This window comes from Miniopterus natalensis, chromosome 7 (genome assembly GCF_054644295.1).
Source record: "Miniopterus natalensis isolate mMinNat1 chromosome 7, mMinNat1.hap1, whole genome shotgun sequence".
NCBI lineage: Eukaryota > Metazoa > Chordata > Mammalia > Chiroptera > Miniopteridae > Miniopterus > Miniopterus natalensis.
The window spans coordinates 10,338,993-10,354,856 of NC_142087.1; the positions used below are offsets into that span (position 1 = coordinate 10,338,993).

At 36.9% G+C, this 15,864-nt stretch overlaps 1 protein-coding gene across 1 annotated transcript in view; it reads right to left on the bottom strand.

Moving 5' to 3' along the window:
• Positions 1–15,864, bottom strand: part of CTNNBL1 (catenin beta like 1) — a 133,747-nt gene that overhangs the window by 57,252 nt on the left and 60,631 nt on the right. The window contains exons 8-10 of the mRNA XM_087818737.1: positions 13,435–13,507; positions 13,140–13,198; positions 11,545–11,693 (exon numbers count right to left, since the gene is read on the bottom strand). Of these exons, the coding sequence (XP_087674863.1) occupies positions 11,545–11,693; positions 13,140–13,198; positions 13,435–13,507 (281 nt within the window). The remainder of the gene's footprint in view (positions 1–11,544; positions 11,694–13,139; positions 13,199–13,434; positions 13,508–15,864) is intronic.

Here is a 15,864-nt window from a genome sequence, read left to right on the forward strand (position 1 = left end):
GCTGAGCAGACAGTAAAGTAAGATAAAACAATCAGTAACAAAAACCCCAGAACTCTAGAGAGCCGGATTGGCAAACTTTATGTAAAGGGCCAGACAGAAAGTATTTTAGGTTTCACAGGCCACATATGGTCTCTGTGGCATCTTTTTCTTTGTGTGTGAGTTTTTATGCAGGGATGGGCAAAAGTAGGTTTACAGTGGTATTGTTTTTTATTAATTATCGTATTGCCCACTTCATATATAAAAACTTTTAAGATATAAAAACCATTTGGCTGTAGCAAAACAGGACTCAGCCAGATTTGGCCCACAGGTATTAGTTGCCAAACCCTAATAAAGAGGATCAATAAAGCCCAAATCTGGTTCTTTAAAAAGACTGAAAAATCTCTACCAAGAGTGATCAAAGAAAAAGAAAAGCAACAGATAAATAATAATGAAAATGAATAGAAGGAGAGAAAACTACTACAGATACAGTGGACATTAAGAACAACAAAGCATAAGGAATAATTTTATGCCAAAAGCTTGGAAAACAGGTGAGGTGGCCAAATTCCTAGGGAAATCTAAATTTCCCCGACTAGTGCAAGAAAAAAAAAAAATCTAAATGGACCTTTAACCATTCAAAAAACAAAATCAGTGGTTAAAAATCCTCTCTCAAAGAAAATTCACAATTAAGTTCTACCAAACATTCAAGAAGGAAATAATTCCAATTTTATGTAAACTCCTAAAGAAAACAGAAAAATAAGGAACATTATTCAACTCGTTTAATAAAGCTAACAAACAAACAAACAAAACCCTCTGACACCAAAACCTTTTAGAGAGTAAAATTACAAGCCAATCTTATGCATAAATATAGATATAAAATTAGCAAGTAAAATACAAAATTCTAGAAAACATATAAAACGATGGACTTATCCCAGGAATGCAAGGTTAGTTCAACATCAGAAAATCCATTAATGCAATTTGCACTTAAAAAACATCTCAATAAATGCAGGAAAAGCATTTGATAATATGATTGATCAAATTTGTGATATGAGAAAGAGAAAAAATTTTCTTAATCTGACAAATGCTATCTCCAAAAAATTCAATGCAAATATTATACTCAATGGCAAAATGTGCATTCCTTTTAACACTAAGGGAAGACAAGTTTGCCCTTTATCACTACTCCTATTCAGTACTGCACTAGAGGCCATAGCTAGTAAAATTTAAACATATGCATACACAAATTAACAAATTATTAAAATAAAATATGACAAAAATAATCTTATTCTCAACTATTAACTTCTACTCCCTAAAAGAGGCATATACCTAGTATTTGCTACAAAAGTTTAACAACTAGCTCTCCAGGAAAAAAGTACTGATTTGTTGTTTGCCAATTTACATGTTGTAAATACTTCCACCATAGCTGATTTCAAATTACCAACCTGATGTCACTAAACACAGTACAGGAAAGAGATGTGTACAATCAGCTCTCATGAGCCATTATAAGCCAGCTCAAACACATCACTACTTATACATCCCTCCTCCCACCACAAACATCAGGCTTGGCCATGTGACTTTTTATGGCCAAAGAAATGTGAGTGTAAATAATTTATGTGTTTTTAGAGGGGAAGTTTCACAACTCATCGAATCATTTAGTCTTTTTTCTCTGCCATGAGAGGTATGTCCCATTAAACACTGCTCCTTCAGCCTGAATCTCAAAATAAAATATGAAACAGAGCTTCAGGTGGCCAGTGATGGATATACCAGGAGTAAAAAAATAAACATTTGTGATTAAAAGTCCTTGAGATGTTAGGGTTGTTATCCCAACAAAATCTGACTGACATGTTACATAGCAAAGTTGCTTAATAAAAGACCAACACACAAAGTTAGTTGCATTACTATCCACCAACAATAAATAGGAGGAAAATTTAACTTAGAAAGTATTTTTCGAAGTATATAATATACTGCTGGACTTCCACTTTGGGCCTAATGGATTTATATCCCCTCCTATGCCTAAAACAAAAGGATAACATATAAAAAACAATAGTTTTCAGACACCTGACCTCAGGAAGCACAATACAGTGACTGCAGAGAAATGGGTTCAACTGGCTGCTTGAAGAGAGTTTCTGGGCCTCAGAGCAGAGAGGAGACACACTGAAGAGTCTGGGGAGACCAAGGTGACTGGATGCACATGGCAGAATACCAGAACCAAGTGCTGCAGAGAGGGTCCCCTTAGAGTGGTCAGTTGAGCATTGATGAGAACATGCATGTGAGGAAACTAACCAAGGCTGCAGAAAGGAACCACCTGAAAGAAGGGGGAAACAATCCCTAGAGCTCAGTAGGACTAGGAATATTTTGTGTTCCCACCAGTTGCTGTGGAAAAACCTTGTGAACTCTATTCATCAGGGAGAGTACTCAGAATGGTATTGCTTCAGTAATGGGGCAAAATTAGCCATAGACTCAAAGCTAGTCTGGTCCCACCTAACAGCACTTAAAAGTAAACCTCAAAAACAACAAAACAATTTCAAAGTAATTTAACTACGACCTAGAACAAAGTTCAATAATATTTATAAGGATATCAAAAAAATCCAACATCCAAGATAAAATTCATAATATCTGAATTTCAGTAAAAAATGAGCAGGCATGCAAAGAGGAAGGAAAACATTACCCATAAAGAGGAGAAAAATCAGTAAAAAGGACATGGGTGACAGAAGACAAGAACATCAAAACAGTTATTTCAATCACATTTGATATGTTCAAGAAGGTGGAGAAAAGTTTCAGAATGTTAACTAGAAACAGGGAAGATATAAAAAAGAGCCAAATTGAACGTCTAGAGAAGACAAATATAATGTCTGATGAAAAATACACTGGGTGAGAGTAACTACAGATTACAAATTGCAGAAGAAAAGAGTGAGTTTGAATATATAACAATAGAAACTATCTAAATAAAACACAGAAAGAAAAAAGGCTACAAAAAAAGAAAAAAGCTTGCTGGTGAGCTGTGGTTGGACAATTTTAAGCAGCCTCATATACATGTCATTGAAGTTCCTAAAAGGATGTGGCAGAAAATATATTTGGAAATTTTCCACATTTAATGAAAACTATAAACCCACAGATCCAAGAAGCTCAGTAATAAGCCCAAACACAACAGACATGAAGAAAACTACACCAGGTATCATATCATAAAACTATTCAAAATCAATGATAAAGAGAAAATTCCAAAAACATCCAGAAAGAAAGGGGGTATATTACATACAGGAGAACATATATAAGAGTAACAGCAGATTCCTCATTGCAAACCAAGGAATCCAGATGACAGTGGAGTAACACTCAAAGGAGGCTCAAAGGGGAAAACCCCCTGTTAACCTAGAATCCTGTACCTGGCTAAAATATTGTTCAAAGATAAAGGCAAATACTTTTTCAGACACAGACAAGCTGACAGAAGTCATCACCGATAGGACCAGCACTACAAGAAATGTTGAAGGAAATCATTTGGTAAGAAGGAAACTGATACCAGATGGAAATCTGGATCTACACAAAGGCATGGAGAGCACCGGCAATGGCAAATATCTAGGTACACATAAAATACTTTTTTTCTTACTTTAAAAAATATCTTTAAAAGTTAACTGACCACTTAAAAACAGAAAAAGCTATTTATAACATACATAGAAGTAAAATGTATGAAAACTGTAGCACAAAGACCAGGTGGGAGAAATGGAAATTTACTGTTATAATGTTCTTATACTATAGATGAAATGGTATACTACTACTTGAAGACAGACTGTGATAAGTTAACAATGCATACTACCTTAAAATAACCACTAAAAAAGCAAAGAGAGCTAAATAAGTCCCCTAAGAAATAAACAAGGAATAAAAAATATTGCAAAACTCATCAAATTGCATACTTTAAATATGTGCAATTTGATACTGGAATGATAACTAGCTATGAAGTCTGATGGGAGGGCTCAGACAGGTCCTGCACCATATCCTGCCAGGTTATCTTGCTTCAGTACAATCTGCCTTCTCAGCCATAGCACTTTCCCATTTATGAAGAAGTACGCCAGCTTGGAGGACTATTGGAAGGATTATTTTGTGTTTTTGAAGCATTTTTCTGGTTCTTAGAGAACAGGTACAAACTATTATACCCATCTAAGAGAGAATGGTAATATTCAGAGCGGGGAAAGGGAACACCTGTTGGACAAACAGCAAGCAAGATCTGTGTGTGCAGCGTAAAGCACAAACTATACAGCCCCATCAGAAAGCACAGCTGACTTCTAAAAGATCTGCATTATTATTTTGCTTTTTCGGTAGAATCATGGGGACTGAATGTCCAAAGAAAAGGCTCTAGCTCTTAATAACAACAACAAAACCCTGTAAAGGACCACAAGGATGAAAATGCAATAGAGCCTGCAGCTTCATATGTTCATTATGAACATCGCTACAGAACAAGGTAAAACCAAGGAAATAAAATGTCAAGGTTAAAAAAAATGCCCCAGCTTGGGCAACCTACCTATAGAATTGAGCTGCACAGACTTTGCAGATGGTATACCACTATTTTGTTTCCTTTGTCACAGACACTTTTCTTTAAAGAAAATCTTACTGAAAATCCTGAGAGGAAAAAAAAAGGTGGTTCCTGAAATGGATGTGTCTACGTACTCGTCTCCTCTCTCTCCTTTTTTTGTGTCTATTGTAGTTAATAAACAAGATAGGTTCACTGTATTTCTATTATACAATCCCAAGCTGCATTTGTACATACCCCTTGGGATCACGGTGGTCTCCTCTTTCTAACTGGAACAGGGTTTTACAACAGAAGTAATAAGTTTCATGTCAACATTTTCAAGGAAACTGACAATGTAATTCTTCTGTCTCCCACTGGCTTTGTTGTTTCTTAAAGAACAATGAACCATCTGATATAAGGACATGCAGTTAAAGTGCTTTGTGGTGGCAAGAGGCAAATGATTTGGAGTACAGGTTACAATTAAACCTGATATATTGGCATCTTCTATTTGTAGCAGCCATCTTACCAGAGAGACATCTGTAACCAAGAACATGGAAACGGCAAACCAGTCTCAATCCAGGGAAAAATGAGGGCATTTTGATAGTTCAACCCTCACATCCTGCTAAATGCTAAAATGGCCATTCCCCTAAAACAGCGATTTTCAACCTTTTTCATCTCATGGTACACTTAAACTAATTACTAAAATTCTGTGGCACACCAAAAAAAAATTATATGTTTTGCCAATCTGACCCCCCCCCAAAAAAGGTGTATCTCTGATTCATCACAATGACGGCTGCTGTTGTGTTGGCTGTTGTCATTTTTTTATTTGACAGTCCAAGGGAAAAGAGGTCAGTGCCCCTAAGTAGTCAGGCATTGCATGTTTTAAAAAGTCTTGCAGCACACCAGTTGAAAGTCACTACTCTCTGTAAGTATAATTTAGTTTTATTTCTATGAATTGTACCCTCTTAATCTAATCACTGTTAAACTGCACAGTAAATTCTATCTTTCTTAAGTTTTACTTTTCTCTCAACTAACCCTGACTATGAAAATACCACATGGTTCATATTCATATCCTCACTGTCATGCTGCTGGCCAAGGGGCATCCAACATCCTCTCTGTACCCTAAGTCTCGACTCTCAAATAAAAAAGATGAAGTTGACCTCCCTGACACACAAGGAGTAGTATTTTCTCCATCAGAGACTCTGGTTCTCTCCTTCTTTCAGTATACAGTTCTACCCTGACCAACAGGTTCTGTGCCTCCCACCCCAACCTCATCTTTTCTCTTTCTTTGTTGAATCGCTATGGTCAAATGAGAAATTCCCTTTTGAGAGGTTCCTGTACTCTAGGATGGGTACCTGCTGCTTTTTTCACAGCATGAGTTCCATTTCTAAATATCGCCTCAACAATCTTTTCTTTTTTTTCAAAATGTCTTCATCTGTTCTTTGGCAGAGAGAGAAAAAAAACAATAGCTTTTTTCCCCCTTATTGATTCTGTCAAGCACTGTGAAATCCAGACACTCTTAACACAGGAATGAAAAAAGTCACCTGACAACTAAACTAACACCTGGGTAGGAGGGTAAACAGAGGGGAAAGGCTATGAATGGCAAGGAGGTACTAGACCCCCAAACAGGCCCCAGAAACAAAAGCTGAGAGACTACAAATCTGCATGAAGGACTTCTTTGAACCCTGAGTGCAAAGGTTACAAGAAATTAAAACCTAAGCCATAATCCTGAAATACCTAGGAGGATTACAGAAGCAGAGAGGATCACCTTGCCCCAGGGTAACTTTCCTCCATGAACATATCTTAAGGGTCATGCAGTTTGGAACCCGGGACATTTCATATCACTAGTCATGTGGTAGACCCCCCTTTAGAGGAGGAACAACGCCAGAGACAAGCCTCATATGACTTGTACAAGGACAAAAGGTGACCAGTAAGTCAGCCTAAAGGAAGTAGTTAGTCTCTCCTGCCCTTCTTGCCAACATCCCAGGGCAGCACTTTCAGTAGCTCACTGGATTCTTTTCTTTCGAGTGTACTTCCTCTGTTTGCTGAATAAACTTTCTCTTTCAATTTGAATTCCTTGGTTCTGAATTCTTCTCTTAGCCAAACTCAAGTACCGAGGTCTAACATTCGCCACCGACAAAACCAAGAGCCTCAACTCAAACCTCACAGCATATACAAAAATTAACTTAAATTGGATCATAGGCTTAGAAATGTAAAACCTGAAACTGAGACATCCTAGAAGAAAACATAAAAGAAATGCTTTGATGTCTTGGGTTAGGCAAACAGAATTTATTTATAATACCAAAGGCTCAATCAATAAAACGAAAAATTTATAAATTAGACTTCCTCAAAGTCAAACTTTTGCTCTTTAAAAGACACTGCTAAAAAATGAAAAGGCAAGCCACAGACTAGGAGAAAAATATTTCCAAAACATGTACCTGACAAAGATTTGTGTCTAGAATAAACCACACTTAAAACTCAGTAAGACAACCCAAATAAAAAAATAGACAAAAGGTTTGAACATAAGTTTGACTTTAGTAAAAGACGTAATAAAGATCAATGTGTATATAAAAAGATGCTCAACATCACTAGTTATCACATATGCAAATCAAAACTATGATACACACTTACTCAAATGGCTAAAATTAAAGTCAGATTACGCCAAGTGTTGAAGAGGATATGGAGCAGTTGGAATTCTCATGACTTGCTGGTAGAAATATAAAATGATACAATCACTTTGGAAAAGAGCTTGGTAGTTTCTAATAGTAACCTTATACTGGAAACAATCCAAATGTCCACCAACATATTAATAAATAAACAAACTGATATATTGGAATGCAGAAATACAATGGAATACTATTAAGCACAAAAAAGAAACAAACTACTGGTACATGCAAAATGAACAAGTCTCAAAAACAATTTATTGAGTGAAATAAGCTAAAACACACATACTGTATGATTCTATCTATACGAAATTCAAGAATGACAGTGGTTGCCTAGGACCAGAGGAAGACCGGTAGGAACTAACGGCAAAAGGGATCAAGTGAATTTTGGGAGTGATAAAAACTATCTATATATGCATGTTTAATACGGTAGCCACTACCCACATGTAGCTATTGAGGATCTAAAATGAGGCTAATGAAACTAAGGAGCTAACATGTAAATTTAACTTAAATAAATTTAAGTTTAAATTTAAAAATTGATACTTGCTTGATTCAGTTACTGGGACACATTTATATATGTTTGAAAAAATTCAGGCATAGAAATCTACTTTTTCAACTGTAAATTTTATGGAATATAATTATAAATATAAATCAAGTACTTTAATGAAAATTTAGCATTTGAATTGAGATGTAAATGTAAAATACACACTGGATTTCAAAGACTATATGAAAAGATGAATATAAAATGGCTCAATAATTTTTTTATTGATTGTATGTTAAAATGATTTTTAATATAGTGGGTTAAATAAAATACATTATTAAAATTAATTTTGTTTCTTTTTACCTTTTTACCATGGCGACTACGAAATATAAAACTACACATCTCACTCACCTCACATTTCTACCCAACAATGCTGTTCTCCATCGTCATTGTGGTGAAAACGAAGGTGTAAAATTAAAACTGTACACTTAAAATGGGTGTGCTTTATTGTATATAAATTATGCCTCAATAAAATTGATAAAGATATTAAGTTGGGTAGTATATGTGTGTGATAATGTGTATATATAAATAACTATCTTGTTGGTAACCTTTCCTTATCAATAATGAGAAATATTAAAAATTCACAGGGTAGAGACATGCAAAATGAACTGTTCCTCTTAATAGTTAAGAACTTAAATTATATTACAGTTATTTAATGTTGGCCTCCCTCACTAGATATTGAGTTTCTTAAAGGTAGGAATTCTGTCTTGTTCATCTCTGTATAAGCCTAGCACTTAGCACAGTAAGTTAACATAGTACTTTATCAGTGTTTTAACAGTTGCAAAATTGTTCCAGACACTTTATATATAGTCTAATTCCCACAAAATCCCTACAAATTTGGCACTGTTACTCCCATTTTTCAGATGAAAAAAATGGAGGGTCAGAGGCCAGAAAGGTTATAATAAACTCACCAAATATCCAGAACCAGTAAATGAAACAGCTATGTTCCAAACCCGTTTTCACCTCAACTCCAAAGCCCCTTCTTCTGAGATAGGGCATGTGGTGAAACTCTGTAACTGATAAGGGCTACAGGGACTGTCAAAGAGATAGTAAGACCAACCCCCAAAGGATTTATGGCTTATAACCAACAGAGACCAGCTCAATCCAACATGGCAACTAATTTCACCTTACAGTAACCCCTAGCCTCATTAAAAGCTCACTGTAATACATTAACATACTAAATGACACACCCCTTGCCACCATGATAAATGGAAAGCCCATATAAGGAACCAAAATGGCCTACAGGGCTTTCTGAGAACTCTCTGCCACTTTCCTAGGAAAGATCCTGAATATTCCTCCCCCTTACTGAATGCCCTACCCCTCAATTAAATGAGCATCAATAAAAGAAGTAAATCCCACTAGGGAGGGGCTGCTTTGATTGTGGAATAGCCCACTCTCTTTCATTGCTTCATTAACAAACTCTCACTTTAAACTCTATGCTGGCTTGTGTTTGAATTCTTTCCTGTGCAAAGCCAAGAATCCACAGTGGTTTGCAAACCCTTAGGTCCCCAGACCCTTAGAACACCTGCATCACTTCTATGCTATACTACACTGCCACCTCTCCAAGTGCACATTTCTTAACTATTTGAAGAATGCCTGAATCAAAGTAAAAATCAGTATGTAGGGGCAATAATGCAACCATGGAACTTTTCCTGAACTTCTATGTGTTACAGCTTCCTAGTCTTGAATAGGCTCTCTCTAACAGAGAGCAACTTCGCAGTTCTTGCTAGATCAGAAAGGACTAAACTAGTAGAAAAAAGTTTCCTCCCAATTAAACTTTCCATTTGGGAGTCAGAAGAAGAAAAATAAAAAAAAATAACACAGAACAAAGAGCACAGGAAAGAGAAAAAAGAAAATGCTGAATCTGCTAATATGGCTAATTAATGCAGAAGAATTAATCTAACAGTAACTTCAGCATTAAAAAATGAAAAGTTAGGAGATCTTAGAAAGGTAGTTTCCAAGTCTTTGGAGCTTCTTTTTAATTAGGCTCCCAGAATCTCAGCATTCCTGTTTGAATAATCCATATTTCTAGTTATTTATTCAGCTACCCACTGCTGCACATTACCAAGCCATATGCTACAGAAATACATTACTTCATATTTACACTCAACCATCCAAAGCACTGGCAGTTCAGACCTTTAAGAAGCTCAGGGAAAAGTCCCTGCAGAATGTAGTCTTAAGGTTAGAAGGCCCAGCAAGCCAAATGCTTCTTCTTCACTTGCTATTTGCTTGAGAGAAGGTTGGTCATTTCAACAAAAAGACAGGCAATTAGAAGGGTAAAGGAGATAAGCAAATAAAAGACCCAAGAGAGTAAAGCTAGCAAAAATCACCCAAACACTAAAGGCCACTGAATAATTTCAATGCCCCTCTCTGCACTTTAAAATAAAATTTTTAAAGCAATTCCAGAAAGGAAAATGTTCAATCAATCTAAGGTCTGACGCGCACTGGGAAAAGGACGAGGTCTACTGTGCTGCCAGACCTACATAAGCCTTTAAAGAGGAGATATTTTAGAAACATATATCTTGATAATATTAAATACAAAAGCAATTTTAAACACAAAATGTTCATTGTGGAATTTGTTATAATAGCAAAACGTTAGAAGTAACCTCAGTATCAACAACAGAATACTAAGTAAACTAGATTCCCTTAGAGTCCATTATGCAGTTATTGAAAACTCGCATGAAGATTATGTCACAGTATGGGAAACAGCATGTTAAGTTTAAAAAAACCAGTATAGAAAATTACATGTGTGACAGGCTAAAAAAGCTGTTAAAAACAAGAAAATAATTACAGGGGGAAAAAGAACAGGAATATACACCCAAAGTTGGGTTGCATTTGGGTGATAGAGCTGTTTGTCTGTTTTTCCTTGGAGGCAAAAATCCTGTCTTACTCATTTCTCTATAAGCCCAGCACTCAAAACAGTATCATATCAGTGTTTTAAAAGAAGTGTTACATGTCTATATTCTAAATTGTATTTAATAGATATATATCCAACTTATTAAAATATTTTGTCAAAGAACTCATTCAACAGAGTTTTTGGTGTATGGGAATAGAAGTTTCAAGACAATAGACTCTGGATCAACTTCATAAACAATAATTCGATAGTGACTAGAGTCTTCCAACCGTGCAAACATGACCTAGCACCCCTCAATTTAGAAAAGTGTTTCTAGAGCCTACACCACACTCTGGTTATACCCTCTGCCCTCCTCTCTCCACTCCCTTTCCCAGTCAGATTTTTCAAAAGAGTTATGGATATATTTCCCATTTACTTCCAACTTTAGGATTCTATGAAATATGCTAACATGATATCCACTTTAAATACTTTAAGAAATCAGAACATAGATAATAAAGAAAAGTTCTGGAACAGTCTTGTACATTTTCATATTTCCTATGCTAGCCACATTGCACATGCATAATTCATCACTGAAAATAATGTATATTGAAAAATATGTATAAATAAAAATATAAATGATAGTCTGCTGTCAATAATAAAATATAGACAAACATAGATAGGTCTACATGGGATATAAAAAAATTGGGCTAAATTTAGAAATTAACATAGGATATGTTTAGAAGTTTTAGATTCCCAAAACCACACACTAAAAGAAGGAACAAAAAGACATTTCCCTTCAATGGAATGGTCATACTACCAATGGATACAACAGAGCACAAACAGACCAAAATATATTTTTATTCACCCATTCTCACTTTAGAAAAGACCACACACGCCCCTGAAGACTTTATGGTTTTATATATCTAAGAGGGAGGAGCTCAAGGGAATAAACTACCATAAGTACATGTTCTTGAATCCAGGCTAAAAGACAGGAGTTGGGCAAAAAGAATGGAGAGCTAGGAGGTAAGAATCATACCTGAGCATGAGGTTCATCAGCTGAAGACCCTCGCCCTTCAGGAAGCGCTCACGATTAGAACTGAGCATTAGGCACGAACAGAGTGAGTCAAACAGATTTTCCATCATCTCCTGTTCCTCAGCCGTGCTAGGATTGTGTCTTTTAAATACCTGTCAAGCAAAGACATCAGAAAACACAGAGCCATAAGAGAGAGTCCTTTCATCAGCCAGTATTCAACAATTTCCAAAGCCTGCCTGTCATGATAACCCTACAGAAGAGGGAACAAAAGCTTACCAAACAAAATTCTCATTAGTTTCAATTTTAGAGAAACTGGGCTTTCTGGTTCACAGGTATTAAATAAATGGCTGTCAGTTCATGCAAAAAACAAAACACTCAATTGACCACTGGTCCATGAGCTTCAAGGAGGCAGATTTAAAGTATATATATATTTACTGTGAAATTAACACAGATACAGAAACGCCACAAAAGACATGTACAGCTCAATGAATAAGATGAACACCCCCCGAGACGACCATCCAAGCCAAGAAGCAACTTTGCCACTTATCCCCTCCTCTTGGTCAACCCAACCCAACCCGTTTCTTACCCTTCTTAAAGGCCACCACAGTCCTGAAGGGCAAAGGTTGGCTCAATAGAAGGAAGAATTTTCTAACCATCAGGGCTAATGAACTGCCTCACACAGCAGCTGTGGCTGTAAGTCATGGGAGCATTTTAAAGCAGAAGTTTTGTTTTTGCCAGAGAGATGTGGCATGTGAAGAGGAAAGCCTTTTAACAGTATCTGCATACCCATACAGTCTACTACAAAATGATCAATGATCTTGTAAAACAGGATAAGCACCTTCCTAGAACTGAAAACAGATTCACATCTCAAAGCTATTTTGGGGGTGGAGGCCAAGCCACTCAGGCTGTTGGCACCAAGATGGAAGCTGTATGCAAACTGACATCTCAGACACTCCCAACACACTCTAGATTTTATCCAAATGATCTATTTCCAGTCCTGTTTTTGGAATAGCACAGATGAGATTTCTTAGAAGAAATCTTGACAGTGTTTTCAGAATGCCAGCAGAACAACGTTTCAACTGGATTTACACTTCTTACAAAGAACAAACGGCAATTTCCAATTTCTCAGCCTAGCCTCCAGTGCCACATCCTTCCCTGTCCTCCTGTGACCTCTACCCCACTGCTCTGGAACTTGTACTCCTTGAACTTATTTGGAAAACGAATAGACTCCATTTTAGTGGCAGACTGAAAGGAAAGGAAGGGAATCATCTTGGGCACGGGTCAACTGAAAATAATTTGGTATTCATAGCTCCAAAACATACACTTAAGCAGGAAACACACTTCTTTTGAACTGATAAATATCAAAAGACCAAGAAAGTCCATACCAGATACACAGTGATAGCTGGTCATAAAAAGCAAATGACTAAGAAAAGGAGGCAAATCACGCACCTCCATGTAACCTCAAACCCAACAACATACTCCACATGCCTTGCATCATGTGGTTATCCCCTCACACAATTGCAGCCCCCCCCCCCCCCCCCTATTTAAAAGCAGGCCATGCATCTTCATGGCAGACAGGAAGCATAAGAATTACTCACGGATAACTGCTGAAGAAGCACATCGATTCCATCCAGCTCCCCAAGCAATTCCCTGTTTTCTAAAAGGGGAAAAAATAGAGGAAGAAAAAAAATGAAGCTAACTGTCAGATTTTACAGCCGTCTAACACTGATACATCAGCAAACAAAATCAATACAGCTTGACAGAGTACAAAAGCTGCACAGAGAGCAAGAGGGAGAGCAAGGGGATGCCAAAGGCAAGAGAGCTTGCTGTCATGATCTGAAACAAGCCTGGCTCCTACCCTAACAGAATATCAATACCGAGAGGGAGCCTCACCATCATTGTCCTGGAGCAATATGGCCAGCACTTCACTACAATACAGTTTGTTGGCATCGAAAGGCATCTTTGCCTGTGAGGAAATAGGAAAAATGAGAAAAACATTATGGAGCCCTGTTTCCCTCCCCAGGATGAACTTTTCACAAGTACAGGATCTGAGTTAGAGAAAAGTAGAAGTTAGAAAGGGGAAAGGCAGGTTAAGGGTAAAAAAAACAAATGTTTGCCTCTGTTCTCAAGATACAAAACTCAAGTGCTACACAGTAAAACCATAAATAGCAGATGAACACAATGGCTCTCACACTCCTAATGCCCAGGTATGAATGTCACCTCCTCTGTGAAGCCCTCCCAGATTCCCCAATTTGAGTCCAGGGATTGTCTAGCACATAGTGTATACCCTAATGTGAACTAGATGAATAACTAAAATTTTTGAACTTTTAAGACTAAAACTTATCATGAAGCTTTGTTCACAAGTTATAATCATAAAATTATGCTGTAAATTAGCTGACACATTAGAGAAGCTGAAAAGAAAGCAAGTTCTTATTTAGATTAGTTCAGTGTATTTATAACAAAGTGGTGCCTTTGGATTTTTTAATGTTTAAAATTTAATTTGAAATCATAAACCTATCAGCTTGTGTGCCATAATCTGCCTACTATTTAAAAAGGAAACCGCATTAAATATGCAGAAATGTGTTAATATTTTAACACCCAAATTACTACCCACAATTCTTTCCCTGCTGCATGCTCTGCTACTTGGAGTTTCAGGGGGCACACACCTACTGCAGAGACTCTCTTTCATGCCATCCACACTGCTGCTTCAATTGTGAGACTCAAATCTCTCACCATTAACAATGCCCTTTGGATAAAAAGGTGCAGAGAGAAGCAAGCCTCATCAATGTCTCTTTATTTACTGTACCCTTGATCCTTAAAATGCAGGAACATAGACAACAACTGTTAATCAGCAGCAGCCTTGCTACCTACCCAGGTTCTTTAAAATGACAAATAATTCCTGTATCTGGAAAGGACAGGGGAAGTGTTTATCTTGAAGCTAACACTTCCATCACCTTAGCACCATTCACAGTTCTGTTTGGACATTGATTTTGTACTTAAGAAGGAAGAGTGGCCCCTAATGAAGCAATGCCAGCATCTTTTCAGTTTCCTATGCACGTCTCCCTCGTCAAGCCTAAGTGCACCCCACAGGGTTTCAGGAGCCTGACCAGGTATGACCCATTTTAGATTAAAAGATCTGTAAATGCAAGGACTTACGTGTGCTGACTGCAAGGTATGCTCCCTGGGCAAGCTTAAGGCCTTGTTTCAAGAAATTCAGTATAAGAGCCAGGGTTTAAATGCAATCTGTGGCATGTTTCACTTTAGGAAAAACAGTTTTATAAAAATCAAAACACAAAAGTGAAAAGCCAAGAGGTGAGCATTTCCATCAGAATCAAGAATCTGCTAATAAAATTACTTACTCAAATTATTTAAGTTCCAAGTACTGCCATTTAAAAAGATTTAAGTCACACCAACTTATACGCTTTTCAAGGGCCGGGGTTCTTGCTTAAAACAAAAATCACTTAACTGAAAGAAGCCAAAAGAATCAGGCCACTAGAGCAATAGCCTTTCCATGGTCCCAATGCCTCTTGTCCTTTATTTGATTTTATAAACTCCAGTCTCCAAGGTAGGGGATAGATTTTCTGGGGTTTTTTTCAACAAATATTTACTGGGCACCTGCTATAATGCAAGACAAAGAACTGAACATGACAGCAAACAGGTGAATTTCACAGGAATGTTGTCTGTTGTTACGGCATTAAGTTATGGCATTGAATTAAAATTAATTACATCAAGTAATACAGTCACATTAAAAAAGACATGAATCTGGGATCAGACATACCTAGGTTTGACTAATGAGCATGCATTACTTATGTGACACAAAGTCTGCAGTTCCCAAACTGCGAGCCAAGGGTGCCATACTGAATTCAGAGGGGCACTAAGGATATTTTTAATTCCCAAGGGAAGTACAGTGGCATTTAACATCTACTGAATGCTGCATTAACTACTAGCTCCAGGTACACTTCTCTTCAGGACATCCTATCATTATGAAAGGTTTTTATGGGTGCTGTGATAAAAGAACTGTGTGAGACAGAAAAGAGGGTGGTGGTGTTCAATCTGATTCCAAGGCTTTAGAAGTTATACAGAACTCAAAAGGCACACACATGTATCAGTAAGTAACTGTAGTGTTTAAGAATGAAATAAAAATATTTTTTTTCATTTAATTCATGTGTATTATTTCCTTAAATGACACTAAGTTGTTAAGACATAAATATGTATTAAACTGTCTGGACCTAACTACTTAATACATGGGGCTGTTATGTCCTTTCTGGCACAGGGATGCTATAAAAACAAAATTCTGAGACACTAATGGCACCATGAACTGAG